At 43.4% G+C, this 19,795-nt stretch overlaps 1 protein-coding gene across 3 annotated transcripts in view; it reads right to left on the reverse strand.

Annotated features, from left to right (window-relative positions):
• The window catches only part of PRLR (prolactin receptor), a 202,011-nt gene that overhangs the window by 14,765 nt on the left and 167,451 nt on the right, over positions 1-19,795 (reverse strand). For 2 of the 3 annotated variants that reach the window (XM_081231808.1, XM_081231807.1), the window contains exons 3-6: positions 10,350-10,462; positions 7,557-7,689; positions 5,981-6,150; positions 1,234-1,403 (exon numbers count right to left, since the gene is read on the reverse strand). In XM_081231808.1, coding sequence (XP_081087934.1) covers positions 1,234-1,403; positions 5,981-6,150; positions 7,557-7,689; positions 10,350-10,419 — 543 coding nt within the window. In that variant the 5' untranslated portion in view covers positions 10,420-10,462. The remainder of the gene's footprint in view (positions 1-1,233; positions 1,404-5,980; positions 6,151-7,556; positions 7,690-10,349; positions 10,463-19,795) is intronic. The other variant, XM_081231809.1, reaches the window with a different exon arrangement.

Here is a 19,795-nt window from a genome sequence, read left to right on the forward strand (position 1 = left end):
CACAAAAATCAACAGGCTTTCTATCTCTCCATTGGGAACTCTACTTTAGAAAGACAAATGTTCTGCTCCCTACACCTTGCTTTCTAAATTCTACATTATGGAAGGTGACTAGTTAATAAAATCGGAAAATTGTTCTTTTCTAAACGCTAATAAAATAATTGATTCAAGAATCATTCACTGATGTAAAGCCACTAGGTGGAAGAGAACTGGGAATTCATGAACCCTGAAGCAACTGTGCACAAATTAAACATGACTTTACAATCAAGGGATCAAGATGTGATCTCCCTGATCCAGGGGCCACTTTTAACATCATTTATGGTAGGTTGACCAGATGGTCTTTGTTTCTTGATATGATGGAATATGAAGCATATATATCACCTCTGAAGTTTTCTTGCCAAAAATTGTTCACCTGGAGTCTAATCAAGTCTTTAGATCTAATGTCTGGTTACAGGAAATATGGGGACAGAGAAATTGGCTAAATGACCTCACAAAGAACTAATCAGACAAATGCAGAAGGTGGGACATTCTATGTGACAAGTGACCCAGTCTCCTGAGCACGTTGAGAGTGAAGGGATATATCAGCCAGCCACAGTGAGTGATCCTGGAGTGGATTCTGGTTTGAACAAACCAGCTGTTAAAAATATTTTTTGAAGCAATTGGGGGAATTAAAATATGGACTGGCCATTAAATGATATTAAGGGATTCAAAAAGATGATATTAAGGAATTTCAATTAATTTTCTATCTGTGATCTTATTATTTTGGCTATATTTGGAAATATTCCCTTTTTAAAAGAGACATATACTAAACTATTTAAGAGTAGATTATCATAATGCCTATAATTTATTGTACTATTTGTTTATAATGAAGTATTTAAAAGTGAATAAAAATGCCATTAGCCATAGACTGGTTACACTGAAATTTTTTCCTTCCACTTAGTGCCATTTAAGTACTCTCACAGATGTTAGATCTAAGATATCCTGAGGGAGGTGGGTTGAAAACCTGGCAGAAGTGGCTGTTCAGTTGCAAGGAGCTAGTCATGGGAGAGCTGTAAAGATGAGCCCCCATCCATCCCAGTGGAGGGGAGAAGGCCCTTCCACACATGGGTGGGTAACATCAGCATCAGGAAGGCAACATGGTGGCCCAATAATTAGGGGGCATGACCTATTCTCAGTTGGGGTACTTCATCTTTGCCAAAGGACAGGGTTCCCTCCAAAAGCTTCTGGTTGACTCACCTCCCACTCAGCTGCTTTCTCAGGCTTTAATCGAATTTCATACTGGAGTGTGAGCCAACCAGATCTTACATCAACCAGGGTGGGTGGAAACCATTTTATCCATAGATATGGTTTTCTGTCTTCTGGCTGTTTTAATTCCAAAGTCAGGTTCACAGGAGGGTCTGGTTCAACTGTAGATATGAAAGAAACTCCATATTTAGTCAAATATGGGTATTTGAATCCAGAACTATATGACTTAGAGGCAGATCTCCCTACCTGTTTTCTCTCCATGGTTATGAGACACTTGGTATTTGATGTCACATTCCTTTAAGTACAGGTCTGTGAACGCCTCCTTAAGAGTGAGGTGCCTAGGCCATACTCCCCAAAGCAATCTACAGATTTAGTGTGACCCCTATCAAATTACCCATGACATTTTTCACAGAAGTAGAACAAATAATCCTAAAATTTATATGGAACTATAAAAGACCCAGAATTGCCAAAGCAATCCTGAGGAAAAATAACAAAGCAGGAGGCATAACCCTCCCAGACTTCAGACAATACTACAAAGCTACAGTAGTCAAAACAGTCTGGTATTGGCACAAAAACAAACATATGGATCAATGGAACAGAATAGAGAGCCCAGAAATAAACCCATACACCTATGGTCAATTAATCTTCAACAAGGGAGGCAAGAATATACAGTGGAGAAAAGACAATCTCTTCAGCAAGTGGTGTTGGGAAAGTTAGACAGCCACATGTAAATCAATGAAGTTAGAACACTCCTTCATACCATGCACAAAAATAAACTCAAAATAGGTTAAGGACAAATATAAGACATGACACCATAAAATTTTTAGAAGAGAACATAGGCAAAACATTCTCTGACATAAATCGTACAAATGTTTTCTTAAGTCTGTCTACCAAGGCAATAGAAATAAAAGCAAAAACAAACAAATGGGACCTAATCAAACTTACAAACTTTTGCACTGCAAATGAAACCATATACAAAATGAAAAGAAAACGTACAGAATGGGAGAATACATGCAAATGATGCAACCAACAAGGGCTTACTTTCCATAATATACAAACAACTCATACAACTCAATATCAAAAAAAACCCCAAAAAACAACACAAACCAATTGAAAAATGGGCAAAAGACCTAAACAGACATTTCTCCAAAGAAGAAATACAGATGGCCAACAGGCACATGAAAAAATGCTCAACATCACAAATTATTAGAGAAATGCAAATCAAAATTACAATGAGGTATCACCTCACATGGGTCAGAATGGCCATCATTAAAAAATCTACAAATAACAAACACTGGAGAGGGTGTGGAGAAAAGGGAACTCTCCTATACAGTTGGTAGGAATGTAAATTGGTGCAGCCACCATGGAAAACTGAATGGAGGTTCCTCAAAAATCTAAAAATAGGGTTGCCATATGGTCCAGCAATCCCACTCCTGGGCATATATCCAGAAAAAACTATAATTCAAAAAGATAAATGCACCTCTATGTTCATAGCAGCACTATTCACAATAGCCAAGACATGGAAACAACCTAAGTGTCCATCAACAGATGAATGGATAAAGAAGATGTGAGACACACACACACACACACACATACACACACACAATGGAATACTACTCAGCCATAAAAAATAATGAAATAATGTCATTTGTAGCAACATGGATGGACCTAGAGATTATCATACTAAGTGAAGTAAGTCAGAAAGAGAAAGACAAATACCATATGATATTACTTGTATGTGGAATCTAAAATATGATACAAATGAACTTATCTATGAAACAGACTCATAGACATAGAGAACAGACTTGTGGTTGCCAAGGAGGAAGGGGGGGTGGTGGAGGGATGGAGTGGGAGTTTGGGATTAGGAGATGCAAACTCATATATCGAATGGGTGAACAACAAGGTCCTACTGTATAGCACAGGGAACTATACTCAGTACACTGTGATAAGCCATAATGGAAAAGAATATTAAAAAGAACATATATATATGTATAACTGAATCATTTTGCTGTGCAGCAGAAATTAACACAACATTGTAAATCAACTATACTTGAATAAAATAAATTTAAAAAAAGAGTGAGGGCCCTAGGGTGCTGGCTTGCCTTACCCTAGTCTCAGTCCTGCTGGCCAGTCACATTTTCTCCATTCATTTCTTACCTCCTCAAATCAGTCTCCACTACAGGTGAGAGAAAAGTGAGTGTAACTCTAATTGACTTGGCATTATACCCTACAGTTGCCTAAAAACACAGCTTTAGAAAATTTGCCACTAATCCTAATGGTTGTATGTTACTAAGTAAATACCTAAGAAAGATTGTTTTATATGGACTTACTAAATAAACATCAGTTATTTAATATAAGTTTTAATTTGAACACAAGACTGAGAAATGCTGATCAAAACATCTTTGTACAAAGGTGCAAGTAAAATGTTCAAGATGAATCCTTGAAAGCAAAGTTTCTCAACCTCAGCATTATGTGTATTTTGGACCAGATAATTCTTTGTGGTAGGGGCCTTCCTGAGCATTGTAGGACGTTAGCAGCATCTCTGGCCTCTCCCCATTAGAGGCCCTCTCTCCCTGTGTTGCAAACATCAAAAATGTTTCCTGCCATTGCCAAGTACCCTATGGGAGGCAAAGGGCACCCAGCTGAGAATCTCATTTCAAGTGTCTTCAGCATAGCTAAATATTTCTCAGTGACAACAATGCAATCTATTTCTGAGAGATTATGTGCCAATATCTTGTACTGCAGGTTATCACTGGATGAGATTCAAGCTGGTAGACTTTACTGTGGTTAAAACTGCATTGTAAATGAACTTCTGTGGCCTGTCACCAAACACTGTATGCTGCAGGGTTATATGAGAATTCCATGAACACTTCTTTCATTATTTTGAAAAGTATGGCCCAACACATTCTTTCACCAGAGAATTTGTTTTCCAGAGTCACTATGAATTTGATCCACTCATTAATTTCACTTTTTAAACATACTACTTTTCTTTAGTGATCCCATTTTTGTTTTTGTGGATAATCTTCATTACAGCAGTTGTACATTTCAGAACTTCTCTTGCTTTCACTGTTTTGACTTTAAATATTAAATATTTTAATACTTGAGGGCAGAATATTTGAGGACAAGGAAATTTAAGAAAGAAACTATGAAAATGGAATTATTTGGTGTTTAGCATTTTAAAGACTTCATATCTCAAGTAAATTTATATGAATGGAATTTATTTTATTCCTACTTGTCAGTGGGGTTACTTTTTGATTTTCTTAAGCTAAGATCAAATTCTGTTTCCATCCCCATGCTCATTGCAATAATTTGCTGGGGAGAGACAGAATTCAAATGGGTACCAGTTGCTGTTGGAAGCTTTTCTAGTTTTTAAGGATCAATCACTGATAACACGCCAATGGGATGATATACAGCCTGATACTTGAGAGTCCTAGCTTGATTTTCCTTGTTGGTTGGTGTTAGGTAAGTCAGGAAGACTTGGGTGACCTTGAACCTAATTAGCTACTCCTTAGGTTAGCTAAGGCCAAGCCATCTCTTGTCCTAAGCCATCTCTTGTCCTAAGATCCCCTTTGTTGTCCCTGCTAAACCATACAGATCACTGCAGTTATGTCTCATTGCGCTGCAGCTCAATGTTGATCACACAAAGCAAGAAGCAGCTCTCAGGTCGATTTTGCTTCACTTGCTAATGACTTCTCCAAACATCATGGTTGTGATCCTGGCCTTCAGCCTTCTGTTCCAGCAGCACGATTTACTCCCCAAATTCTTTATTTTGAAAAGAATAGCTCCAGTTGCCAAGAAACATATGTATATTGAGAATTGAATTTGGGGCAAAGCAGTTTGGAGCAATTCCTGTGGGTGGAGAAGCAGATGAGACTCTTGTAAGAGCTGCTACTCCACGAAGCAGCTCTGTCTTTCAGGGAGAGAAATCTCAGAAAAGAAATCCCAGCTTGCCAAGGGAGAAGGGGACATCGGTCGCAGGGGGAGGGCTGGAGAGAAGGATTGATAAGGGAAGCTAAATAGAACATTCCTGTTGGGTGCAAGGGGATGGGAGGAAGGGTCAAAGGAAGGCATAAGGATTTTACTGTCTTACCATCATAAATAAAAATTGGTTGACTCAGCCATAAAAAAGAATGAAATAATGCCATTTACAGTGATATGGATGGACCTAGTGATTATCATACTGAGTGAAGTAAGTCAGACAGAGAAAGACAAGTAGTATATGATATCACTTCTTGTGGAATCTAAAAAAAGGGTACAAATGAACTTATTTACAAAACAGAAGTAGAGTCACAGAGGTAGACAACAAACTTATAGTTACCAAGGGGGAAGGAGGGGGAGGGATAGATTGGGAGATTGGGATTGACATATACACACTACTATATATAAAACAGGTAACTAATAAGGACCTACTGTATAGCACAGGGAACGCTACTCAATACCCTGTACTGACCTATATGGGAAAAGAATCTAAAAAAGAGTGGATATATGTATATGTATAACTGAGTCACTTTACTGTACAGCAGAAACTAACACAACATTGTAAATCAACTATACTCCATTAAAAATTAATTAAATCCAAAAAACTGGTTTAAAACACTCAGTTGGCAAGGATGGTGTGAATTTTCTCATCTTTCTTTATGGGAATCTATCCATAAGTCCAGAAGACTCAAACTGAGTTTGACTATTGGTAGATTCATACTGGAGTAACAAATTCCTCACCAATCACGCTTCCCCTTACCTATGTAAGTCACGTCCACGTAACGTGGATCTGAGGAACTGCTTCCCATCTGGTTCGTGGCGTTTACTGTGATGATGTATATCGTCCATATGGAGGTGTGCTTCTTGTTAAAGTAGCAGGAGTTGGGACCACTGGTTTTGTAGTCTGGACATTCATGGGTGAATGTCTCTCTGCAATGAGTAATATATTAGAAGTCAGTAAGAAAGTGGTAAAAAGAGTCTAGTGTTTTCTTAATAGATCAATACCACTGGATTCGGGGGAACAGGCATTCCAGATGCAAAAACCAGAGCTCAAGAAGGGCTCCCCAAGTTCTTCTGCCCTGCCCATGTCAGCTGGGGGTGACAAAGGGAAGAGAGTGCTGGAGAAGGGGTGGCAGGGTCACATCAGAGCCCCAGTGACTCTGTTTCTCACCAACCCCTCCTGTCTACAGGTTGCTGTGGGCTTTGTGATATATGCCCCCTGCCAATAAACACTTGAGTTTTCTGTGGCCAATGCACCGCTTTCCTCAGGGAACCACCATTGGGTCATCTCAGGGCACTGGGACTTTCCCCTGCACATACACATGGGGTGGCGGGGAATGCACAAGGCAGCATTTATTGCACATATGTTTTGAATTACATTTCATTAAAAAAAGATGAAAGGGGATACAAACTGCAGTATATTTCCAATTACACTAAGTCAGCCACAGAGAAAAGTGACTCTGAAAGGAGAATGTCAGGCCCAAGAGACTCCTTAGGCTGCTCACATTTAGACTTGGGGGCCTCCACGCAAGACTCACCACAGAGGTGTGCAGGCTTATTCCACTTTGCTTGCCAGTTTGAGTTCCTGGGATCTGTTTGCCTGACACCACTTTGGGTCCCAGAAGGGATGGCAGCTTTGTGTACCACTAAGTGCTGTCACTGGGAAGTGAGCCAGCTGTTTCTACTAGTAAATGTTTTCTTCACTGGGGAAGGATACAGCCGTCCCTGGATTTCCAGGAGGGTCTCATTGTAACGGTAACAAACTCCTTGTCTAGAGATCACCCTGTTTACTCTGCACTGCAATTTTAGCTCCCAATATGCCTTCTGGGAGATCATGGGTCCATGGATTTCCTAAGGAAAACACCTCATCTTCCTTTTCTTGTAGGGCTTGTTATTTTCTTGCACAAGAAACAAGTTCGAAAAGCTAATGTACCACGGTTGTCAAAGATTACGTGATAATACTCTTAGGTTACAAAAATAATGATTACAAAAAATGATAAATGGCACAGATTGATAGATAAGCATCTAAAATTAACTAGCACTTAGGAAACACTTATACGTGACCTTGGGCTACAACCTAAACTTACGACAGGCAATGAGGGCATTGCCGGATTGTGTCGCCAAGGTGGTGGCTGAGCTTATGCGCGTGAGGGAGCTCGGCAGGGACATTAAGAGGAAGATGTGGACGCGTATGTTTGATTCCCTTCCTCCAGTAGCAGGAGCCTTATCAGTGTCCATTCGGGGAAGCGTGGCAATTAACCCAGAGTCAGTGTTCCTGTGGCCCGGAGAGTGAGGACACCCAGGTGCGCTTTGCTAGGAGAGAAGAGAACGTTTACCCTTCCTTGTGGTAAGTCAGCGTGTAATTGGTAGGTAATCCTCCATCTGCCCCAGGCTTCCACCAGCAGGTGAATGTTTCTTTTTCGGGAGAACGACATTTAAAGATCTCAGGTTTTCCAGGAGGTGACTGTCCTAGAAAAAGCCAGAAGCCACTGGCGTCAATATTAAGGTCTGTTCAACTCTTTGACCATTCTGCTGGTGACAGAAGCAGATTGATGGGGCCAGGCCAGTGATGAGGTCTCGGTGGGAGTAGGCCTAGGGGTGGAGGGCTCAGAAGTGTCAACATCCAGCAACACTCCTCTGTGGGCTTTGCTGAAGTTGGCAGGACTCAGAGAGAGAGCTTTGCGGGGTGTGTGTGTGTGTGTGTGTGTGTGTGTGTGTGTGCGTGTGCGCGCGCGCGTACTGTGAGATGGAGATACTCCACTATTGGATGCAGTTTCAACAACGGTGAGCATCAAGAGTGCTAGGGATGCATATGCACTGAGAAGGAGGATGTGGCCTTTCTATACTCCCATGGAGTCTATGGGGCGGATACACAGCCACAGCCCCATAAAAAGAATTCTCCCCCAGGCACAAGCATCCTGTGGTCATTTGCTGATCCAGTGCTCTCTGGACCTCTCCCCTCTGGCTCACTAACCACCATCTTTCTGCCATTCCCACACAACGAGCCCAGCTCTCTTCTCTTGTTCTTTCACTGTATCACCGGGGCACAAACCCGCGTCCCCTGCATCGGCAGGCGGACTCCCAACCACTGCGCCACCAGGGAAGCCCTCCATTCAGCTTTGACCTCCGATGCAGCATCACAGCCTGGCTCCCCATCCTCCCTGCCTCCATTTCCTCATTTGGGTTTTTGGTCCCTTTTCCCTTATATTTCCCCCTCTCCCCCTGGGTCTTTACGGGCAGGAGGCATGGGAGCTCCTACAGGTGGCCGCTCTTGCGGTTACTAGCTACCACCATTATCTAGGAGCTGTACTTAGTCCCAGCTGGAAGCTAGCAGGGCTGAAAGAGCTGATGTGGAAAACCCGATGCCAAGTGGATGAAGCTTTTGAGCTCCCTAGTCCCCAAAGCACTTGGTGAGCTGGCCCCCTCCTCTTCTCCTTATCTGTCAGGTCCAAAGAGGGAAACAGTGGCCCTGGTGCTGCTGGGCTGGGGGGCCCACCCACAGCGAGCCACGTAACCCCAGGTGGTGTTTCGTTCAGGAAATCAGGAGCGGAGAGAAGAGCTTCCAGGTGGTGGTCCCTCAGCCTCTGGGGCTTCTCTGTTCTCTGCCACACTTGCCCTTCACCCCTCACGCTGGCTCCCGGGTAGAACTTTTGGAAAGAGCAAGTTTGGAGGAGAACACAGGTGGGAAGACAGGGCACTAGGCAAAACGGCTGTAAAGAAGAACTGAATGGAATGGGACGATGCGGTGCACAGGCTGGGGCCGAGGTCACCAGGCTGAGTGTCACCCGGAGCCCAGCCACCTCCCAGCCCCCCGAAGACGGTCCACGCCAGACAGCCTGGGGTCAGCTCTGCCAATGTTTGTAATGTTGCTGTCCTCTAGGGAACGTTTCTTCAGGGGAATTTCACAGGGTGAACTGATTTTTTGTTTGTTTGTTGTTGTGGCTATAGGGAGGAGTATGTGAGGTAGAAAGGAAAGTTTACTTTTAGAAAAGCACAAAACTTATGGCTCAATGATGGGCATATTTAGAAGCCAATTAAGGCCACTGTTGATTATCTGAATACTTAAAATTTCCTTATGGATTATACTGATCTCTGTGGTCCTTTTTCTCTGAAAGCTTCTCTCTCTCACATTTCACTGGTTATTAATAGTACCTGGAGGAAACTCAAAAGAGGAGGGTAAAGTTGTGAAAATATAATTAGTTAAATGTTTCTTTCACCCACTCTAGAGGAGATGGTTACAGTAAATGGACTGTCTCACTATCTCTGTAAAATGCACACAAACACAGGAACAACCACAGAGGTACCACACACAGGTACACACACACACACACACACACGCTCAAGTAGAGCCCGTATCAGAAGGACAACCACATACCACAGAGGAATAATATACACAGCTGCATACTTGTAGAAGTATACAACAGTACACACACAGGTACATACACAGAAATATACACCCAAAAATGTGTACACAGACAGGTATACACAGAGAAGCATTTGCAATCAGGCACATATAGGGAAGTTAAGATATACACAGGTATACAAAAGTATACACACCCAGAAATAGGCAGCGGTAGAGACACTGAAATGTACACACACAGGCTCACACACTCTAGTCTAGTTGTGAATTTCATTTCCCCATAACAGAGTTGGCTGTATACCCGTTTCCCACCATGTAACAGCAATCCCCTTATAACTCTTCACAGGTTTTCAAAGATTTTTCTCACACACCTTTTCATCTGAGGTGGAAGAAACATCACTATTCTCACTTTGAAAATGTATAAATCCAGAGAGGTCAGGTAATTGGCTCAAGGTTGCACAGCTAGTAAGGGACAGACCCTGAACTGAAACTCTGGTCTGTTTGTTGGTAGAGCTCTTTCCCTGCACTCCCAGAACAAAGACGGAAGTCAGAGCATAGTGACAGGATTTTGCATTAATTGCATTCATTCTTTTGCATTCATTTTTGCATGTCTTAACCCCCAAAATATTGTAAATAATTTAATAGCAGCAAATGGCATGGACATTTTCATTTCTCGTAACTTCATTGCAAGAGGACTGTGATGGATTCTCCCCTCCTCTCATATAAACACCCCAGGGAATTAAAGAGAACAGGACAGCCTCTTACTTACCATTCAGAAGGTTGGTGTTGAGAAACAGTAGCAAAATGAAAACCACTGTGGATGCCACATTTTCCTTCATGTTGGCTCCCTTCTCTTTCCCCAGGAAATGGATCAGAGGTTCACTGAAAGAGGAGGCACAGGCAACTTTTTTGAAAGGACAGTCTGGTTAGGCACAGGCACCACTTTACTCTGGGTGTTTGCAACTGATTCTTGCTCCTTGCTGAATGTGAAGAACAAAACAGGAGGAAAGGAATGTAGGAAAATGTGACAAGGATGGCTTGGCTCAGAAGCATCGCTGCACACATGCTGGGAAAAATGCCACCACCAGAGGTCATCAGATGACAGCGTTCAAGGGCAGCCCAGCCGCAGCTGGCTCTTTGCACACACCCCAAGGAAAAATTGTTCTCTTTGCACCCCACAGTCACCTAACGATAGATCACCTGTTTTACGTGACATAGATTGTATTCCCTACAAAAGAATTGTGCTGGGAGGGCTTTGATCCTCCAGCCAAAATTAAGCCAGGCTGAAAAAGTCAGTGCATTCAGTTTAACTCCAACCTGGCCTCACGGATGCCACCAAGTAAGGGGGGCTTCGCCTGAAGGTTCAGGTTGAGAAGACTCTGGAAGCCTTCTGGGCTATGGGCATGGCTGTGAACGATGCAGTGAACTCTAGTGAACCTCCTCATTCTGGGAGTGCAGGGAAAGAGCTCTCCCCTTTGGAAAAGCCCCATAAACAAGAAATGACAAATCCCAGTAATAATTCAAGTCCCTTGGGTTTGAAGAATTAAGCAAATTTTGAACCTGCAGGGGTTGAGAGTTTCGAGAAATTTATTATTATATTATTATTTTTACCCTTGGAACAACTTTTAAAGCCTCTAAATGTCCTTCTAAGAAAAAAGGATTTTAAAAGACATTTGGAAAAGGCTCATTAGTCTTTTTGGACTCCACACAACTCTCGGAAAACAATAGATTTGACGAAGTAAGTGTAAATTCTTGGAAACCCATGGCTTACATTTTCCCTTTAAAATTTATGGGGTTTTTTTAAATCAGGGGAAGGGCATCCAGGGGCAAGGCTGCCCATCTAGGGACGTTGGAAATGACTGAGTGCTGTTTGATGAGCCCTGAAAAGACCAGCCTTTGTCCATTCCTCCTGGTCAGAGGGCGGATCACCATCTGCCAGCCTCACACCACCTCACAGACAACTTCTCGAAGCCTTCCACCTGCTACTGCTCCCTCCGCGCTGTACTCGGAAATAGAAATCTTAGTGATAGTAGAGTTTCCGTGTACACAGGCGCCATCAAGTGACTCTCTCATAACTGGGGCTCCTGGCTCAGTAACAACTCCTGTGAAGTAGCCAGTATCCTGTTCTTTGGGGACCTTCTAGTTGCTTCTTCAGGATTCTTTCTGAATATCCTCCCAGGTTACACGTTCTAAGCCACCTGCTCTATCTAACCCCTCAGGGTCATCTAATTAAATCAAGATGCTAAAGGCTCATAATGGGTTTCAAGTCATTCCTCCTATGTATGGAACATTTATCATGGGCCAGGCACTGTGCTGAGTGTCTTTAAAAAATTTTTTTTCCGGCTGTGCTGCGCAGCACGTGGGATCTTAGTTCCCTGACCAGGGATCGAACCCGCACCCCCTGCATTGGAAGGGCAGAGTCTTAACCACTGGACTGCCAGGGAAGTCCCTGCACTGAGTGTCTTAATCATCCAAATTGCACTGAGCCCTTACAATACCCCTGTGTGTAGCATGGGCTATTACAATCTCCCCTTTTTTAAATTTAATTTTTATTTTGTATGGGAGTAGGTTCATTTACAATGCTGTTTCAGGTGTACAACAAAGTGGTTCAGTTATACATATACATATATCCATTCTTTTTCAGATTCTTTTCCCGTATAGGTTATTACAGCATATTGGACAGAGTTCCCTGTGCTATACAGTAGGTTCTTGTTGATTATCAATTTTATACATAGTAGTGTGTATATGTTTATCCCAGCCTCCTAATTTACCCCTCTCCCCAGCCTTTCCCCTTTGGTAACCATAAGTTTGTTTTCTAAGTCTGTGAGTCTGTTTCCTTTTTGTAAATAAGTTCATTTGTATCATTTTTAAGGATTCCACATGTAAGTGATATCATCTGATATTTGTCTTTCTCCATTACCATCCCTTTTAACAGAAGAGGAAATGAAAGTGTAGAAAGGTGTAGTAAACTGTCAGTCAGGTGCCATTGGGAGAGAGGAATCTGGCAAATCTGAGAGCGCCTGATGAATCATACTCATTTGTGGATAGTGTGTGATGAACATGCAATTATTCCCCATTCTATGGGGGAGACGGTGGAGACCACAGTGACTGAGTCAAGATGAACAGCACCCCAGCCTGGAGCGGGTGTGGAGTCAAGAGAGCCAGGACTCAGTGAGCTCAACCGCCATACTTGTGCCTGAGGATCTCAAACACTGTTGTTCTCCCTAATCCACCTTCACTGGATCCATCTAGACCTGAAAGAGTTTTTTTGTCCTAAAGATCTATCTCAGCCTGGCTTGGGGATGGGAATTCTACCTAGTGGCTGAAGAAGTTCTATAATATCCTTTTATTGAAACTTCCCTTCTCTTTTTGCATCAAAATACTTGAGATCAACTGCTATAAATCACACCTTTTTGGGCGAGGCCATGTGCCAACTAAACAGCTCTTCCAAATCAGGGCTCCACGTGTTTTGAAAAAGAAATGCCTGGATGGGGAGCAGGGTGGAGCAGGCAGGAGCAGATACTTTCATCACTTATGCTTCCTGGTATGCTGGTCCAGGCTCAAAGAAACTCTCTTAAATAAAGTTTTCCAATAAAAATGATTTCAGGAAGCATTTTATAAACTAAAAAGAAATAAGCTCCTCTGGGATTTCCTAAGGTATCCTGGAATCTGTTGACTAGCCACGGGTAGTTTCTGATGCCTCAAAACCCCCATGTCAGGAAATTGGACACACTCATAGTGGTCTCATTACTGTGTTTCAATGAGTAATGATTCCCAACTCATCCTGAAACTGACTCTCCAGCAGAGTAAACACAGTGGGGTAAGTAAACCTTCAGAGAGAAAGATAACCCCAGCTGCCCACTTTGCTATGCTGACTGTCAACCTGAGCATCTATTGTGGTCTCTCCCCACACTAGGCATACGTCCTGCTGTCCACTGATCATTTTTATGGCTGGTGGACGTGAGGCTGGGGATAAATTTGGTTTTTGTCTCAAATTAAAAATAGAGTAACAGTATGATCCAGCAATCCCACCTTTGGGCATATATCTGGAAAAGAAAAAAATTCTGATTCAAAAAGATACATGCACCCCAATGTTCACAGCAGCACGATTTACAATAGCCAAGACATAGAAACAATCTAAATGTCCATCAACAGATGAATGGATAAAGAAGATGTGGTGTATATATACAATGGAATATTACTCAGCCGTAAAAAAGAGTGAAATAATGCCATTTGCAGCAATGTGGATTACCTAGAGATGATCATACTAAGTAAAATAAGTCAGGCAAAGACAAATATAATATGATATAACTTACATGTGGAATCTAAAAAAGTTGATACAAATTAACTTATTTATAAAACAGAAACAGGCTCACAGACATGGAAAACAAACTTATGGTTACCAAAGAGGAAAGTCGGGGGGAGGGATAAATTAGGAGGTTGGGATTAACAGATACCACTGTACATAAACAACAAGATCCTACTGTATAGCACAGGGAACTATATTTAATACCTTGTAATAACCTATAATGGAAAATAATCCAAAAAAGAATATTTGGGTCAGATATTATATTCAGATCCGAAGTCTGACTCACTTTGCTGTTTGCTGTATACCAGAAACTAACACAACACTGTAAACTAACTATACTTCAATAAAAAAAGTGTAAATAATTAAAAAAAATTTTGTTTTTGTCTCTCTGAGTCAACTCCCCCATTGCAGCAGGATCTTGGTCAAGATTATTCACTCTAAGTGGGGCTGGAACATCCAAAGAGTGCCCACAGACTGCTTTTAGTGATGGTTATAGTGGCAAATGGATCCAAATATTTGGAGTCCAACTAGGAAAGTTAGCCCTATACTCCCACCAGAGGACAGTTATCTTGGTTTCACTCCTCAGTAGCTCCCCTGGTGCGACTGTGGTTTAAAAATGCAAAAATTAAAACTGAAAAGTAGGTCTGTAGCAAGTCAGCAGCCTCCACGCCTTGCCCATGCAAACTGTCTTGGCTTCCTCGCTTCTGAATCCTCAGAGACTCTCCCATCTTTATGCTCCTCTGTAACCTTATTCAAATATGCCTTCTCACGGTGCTATGTCCCACTCTGGTATGACCCACAAACCCTCTTCTTCCTCATCTTGCTCTGCATTAATGCTCACCCGGTTCAGATTCTCTGTCCAAACGCTTCCCTTCATCACTCTTTTCCATTAAGCCAAGTCTCATCTACACAGGCCAAGAGTTGAGAAAGCAGGAGCAGGACAGGGGTGGAGATGCAGACGTAGAGAATGGACTTGAGGACACGGGGAGGGGGAAGGGTAAGCTGGGATGAAGTGAGAGAGTGGCATGGACTTATATACACTACCAAATGTAAAATAGGTAGCTAGTGGGAAGCAGCCGCATAGCACAGGGAGATCAGCTCGGTGCTTTGTGACCACCTAGAGGGGTGGGATAGGGAGGGCGGGAGGGAGACGCAAGGAGGAGATATGGAGATATATGTATATGTGTAGCTGATTCACTTTGTTATACAGCAGAAACTAACACACCATTGTAAAGCAATTATATGCCAATAAAGATGTTAAAAAAAAAATTACAGACCTGAGCTTTCACCCTTTACCCCCTGGTAGACTTTATCTGCATATGCTGGCTCACCCAGGCCCTGAACCAATCCCAAACGCCAGAAATCTCAGCCCTAACATTTTCTGGGACTTGCTCCCAAGACCTCGTGTCAGGTGGTCTTGAAGTGAATGCAGTTCTCACCTTGTCTTTCCTCATCTGCTACTGTTGCCCCAATGCTCTACTCAGATTTTGACTCAGTTTCCCTAACTCTAGAAATGAACCTAGCATGCTGGGCAGGGATTCTGAGGACCTACCTAGCTCTTGCAAGACCAATTCCCATGGATAAGCAGGGCCCCATCCAAGATTTGAATTTCTTTAAAGAATGTCACACATGTGAAATGCACAAATCATAAGTATTCTGCTCAATGAACTATCACAAAGTGAATATGTCTATGTTACCATCAGGTCAAGAAATAGAACACTAATAGCATCCCAGAAATCTCCCTGGTGCCTCCCCTCAATCTCTACCCACCCCTTCCCAAGAGGAACAACTCTTCTGACTTTTAACACTGCAGATTAATTTTGCTTACTCTTGGACTTTATAGAAATAGAATCATTCAATATGCATTTTTTGAGTGTGTGTGTCTGGCTTCTTTCATTTCACATTGTTGTATGATTCAATCTTGTTGTTACATGGACTCATACAATATTCATTTTCACTTCATCTCATTCATCTTCATTCATATTACATTGAATGAAAGACCATAATTTATTTCCTCATTCTACTCTTGATGGACATTTGAGGGTTCCAGTTTTTGGTAAACTTTGGATTTTGCTAAGATCGATCAAGACTCCGATGGCAGGGGAGCCCTGCACACCTCACACCCACTTTGCACTCCTCCCCAACTTTCAGTTCTCTACCATCAATGGTTAGGACACCACCTGCCATACCTCCTGACTATAAATGCAAATTAAGTTCCAAATGCCTGTCTGGTCCTAAAAATGCAAACAATCTCATTTCTTGCAAACAAATTTGAAATACATTCACCTGTTGTTTGAAATGTTGGGAATTGTGTTAGCTGCTCCCTTTGGGGTCTGCTGGGTTGGCGTCCTCTGCCCGCCGGGTCTCCTTACCTGTTGCTCCACCTCTTAGATGGCCTGAGGCTAAAAAAACAGGGCCAGAACCCCACAGGTACCTTTTGATTTCCAGGAATCTGGCATGTCTTTCCAATACAGAATGCTAATATTTAGTTTGGAAAGCAGAGGACATAATCTGCTAAGGGTGGGGAGAGCAGCAGGAAGGATTAGCTATTTCACCCCAGGCTCAAGATTAAGGCTGTTTTACAAGCTCTGCCCAAAGTCAATGGTCAATGACTGTAGAGAGAATAAGTGAATCACTGAAGCCTTAAAGATGAAAAAGCAGAACAAGAATCTAAGATGGGGGATGCAAATCTGCATGCACAAGAACTGGTCCTGTGCTAGTATTGTCAAACACTGGACTTGGAGCCATCTTAGCATTCTGTCTTTGACAGGGGAATCTGAAGAGGTTTTCAGGATAACATGGCAGCCACTCCTGAATGCAGACATTGAATGTTGTAGATACAGTGCTAGGAGAACCCTGGCCTGAGGGTGGGGAGATGAAGGTCCTAGCTCTTCCTGGGTTGCATGCAAACATGTGCCCACAGCACTGAAGTGTTTATCTGTCCATAGCCCAGAAATCATAGTTACACATTTGTTTGTGAAATTTCACAGCAGGACGTTTGCTCATATATCATCCATTATTATTTTTCTTTTCTTTTCTTTTTTTTATCACTGCAATGATCAAGTTTACATTTTATTGCTTCTCTAACAGGTTGCCTTCTCATTCCCTGTCCTGAGATAATCCTTTGGTGGGAAACATCTGGCACTTTCCATAAGGGAATCACTTCTATATAAAATGACCATCCCAGTCGAACCCAGCAGTTTAGTCAGAACATCATGGCTGTGTGGATGTTACCAGAAATAGTAGAGAGACAGCTAGAAAATGTCCACCTCTGATTCCAGACACCCCCTCCCTCCTCTCGTGTGAATCCCAGAACTTCTCGAACTTCTTGAAGACTCTCTGTCTGTGAAAATGCACCCAAGCAGAGGGAGTATGCTGTGCATGACCACAGCTGTGCGATGTAAGAGGTAGGCAATTAGCAGAGATCGGATTTGTCCAAACTGGAGCCGAATCAGGGTTAGTACTGCACCTGGGGACTGACATAGAAAGCTCTCCTGGCCCCTAACCTAATCGGGGTAAATCGCTCACGGTGATGTATGTGCCTTTGCACGGGAGTCACTTTAATAAAAGAGAACACTGAATGCTTCCCCACGGCTGGAGGCATCGCTTCCAAATCCAATTACACCAACTCCTCTCACTGACCGCAACATCCCAGCAGCATCTTTGCTCTCAGAGAGGCTTATTTTCACTCAGCCTCCTGGGCTTGAAGGCAAGAATAGGAACTGGGTGAGTTTCAATTTTCCCCAGTCAGTGCACACTTCAGACAGATGGTGGACACTGCCCTTTGGCCTGATTTTCAGAGGAACTAGTTCCTCAGAAGACCATTCATTAACAACAATTAAAAAAAAATCCACAGGGCTTCCCTGGTGGCGCAGTGGTTGAGAGTCCGCCTGCCGATGCAGGGGACACGGGTTCATGCCCTGGTCCGGGAAGACCCCACATGCTGTGGAGCGTCTGGGCCCGTGAGCCATGGCCACTGGGCCTGCGTGTCCAGAGCCTGTGCTCCGCAACGGGAGAGGCCACAACAGTGAGAGGCCCGCGTACCACACACAAAAAAAACACACACACACACAAAAAAAATCCACAAATAGTACATTAGGATTTGCAGTTTACAAAGCTGTTCCAGACTCCAGTGGTTTTCAGTCCAGGATTCGCATTAGAACCACGTAGGGAACTTCTTAAAAGGACAAACTCCTATACCTTGCAAGAGGTTCCGATTGATTCAGAAGTGGGTCCACTGGCACATGGACATTTTAACAAAGCCCTCCAGATGATTTCAGTGTAAAGTCAGGGCTGGGAACCACTGATGCCACCTAACACATATAATGTCTCTGCTAGGAGGCTTCCCTCGATGGGAGAGGAAACCGCGGCGCAGAGAGGTAACTGGCTTTGCCCACCGTCACACAGCTCAGCCAGCACAGCAGAAATGGGAATCCAGTCTTTAGACTGGGAGTCCTGCCTCAAATCAACAGCAAATCAAAGACAAAATTACAGAACATTTACATGGTGATCTGTAGTGTTTAAAGCACTTCCACATCATGGTCATATTTTATTCTTACAATAATCCTGTGCAGAGGCAGGAAAGCTATTATTGTTCCTACTACTATGTCACGGCTCCCATGTCAAAGATGAGGAAATGGAAGCCCAAGGGGGTAAGTGGCTTAAACCAACAAGCTTATCTGAAAAGCCTCCAGTGTGCTCAGAACTGCGTGGTGATAAAATCAGCAAACCCTCGTGCAGCACACACTACATGCCAGGCACTGAGATGTAAGTTCTATGAATATGTCCATTTTACAGATGAGGACACTGGAGCCCAGAGAGGCTCCATGAGTTGTCCGAGGTCACACAGCTAGTGAGCAGTGTATGGAGGGAGAGGAACTCTGCAGCTGGGCTCCATGATCTCCATGATTGTTAACCACCATGCTTTGCACTTCTGATGGCTACAAAGGAGTAGTGGCCCCTACCTTCAAGAAGCTCCAACGCACAGAACCCAGCCCGGCCATGGCTTGCTGGACAGGTCAGAGGACCTTGGGACCATGGGTTCTGAGCCTTCTAAGGCATCCCTCTTTCTGATAAAGGGCTCTTTCAGCACACTCCCTTCCCAAAGTTGGCTCTGATACAGGGTGCTGCGGGGATCTAGGTATGGTCCTTCAATAGCAGTGGATGTTCCTGGGGCACTGCTTCTACAGTCTGTTCTGGGCACCACTGCCCACCCATCCCAGATACAATGGGTCAAAATTTTTGGAGGGTGGGATCTAGGAAGGGGCATTTTTTTTTTTGCGGTACGCGGGCCTCTCACTGTTGTGGCCTCTCCCGTTGCGGAGCACAGGCTCCGGACGCGCAGGCTCAGCGGCCATGGCTCACGGGCCCAGCTGCTCCGCGGCATGTGGGGTCTTCCCGGACCGGGGCACAAACCCGTGTCCCCTGCATCGGCAGGCGGACTCTCAACCACCGCACCACCAGGGAAGCCCCAGGGGCATTTTTTAAATTAAAAAATGTTATTGGAATATAATTGTGCAGCATTAGCTAAAACCTCTATCAAGTCACATAACAATCATTTCTGTGATGGGAACAATTAAGATCTAGTCCCTTAGAAACTTTGAAGTTTATAATACATTGTTGTCTATAATCACTATGCTCTGCATGAGATCTCCAGGGCTTATTTATTTACTGATTGCAAGCTGGTACTGGAAGGGGCGTTTTTAACAAACACTTAGGTGATTCTTATGGAGCCCTGATTAGAGCATAAAGGACTAGGCAAGGCAGCTACTGGTTAGGAGGTAGGATTGGATCCTCCTCCATCCTCTGGGCCTGGAAAGGGCATTTTCCTAAAAGGACTGACCTGAGCTGAGGGTTCCTTGTGAGGAGGGCTTCGAGGTCAAGGGCACTCTGCCCGGGGGTGTAGG

The sequence above is a fragment of the Mesoplodon bidens genome (genome assembly GCF_964165515.1).
Source record: "Mesoplodon bidens genome assembly, chromosome: 4".
NCBI classification, from domain to species: Eukaryota; Metazoa; Chordata; class Mammalia; order Artiodactyla; family Ziphiidae; genus Mesoplodon; species Mesoplodon bidens.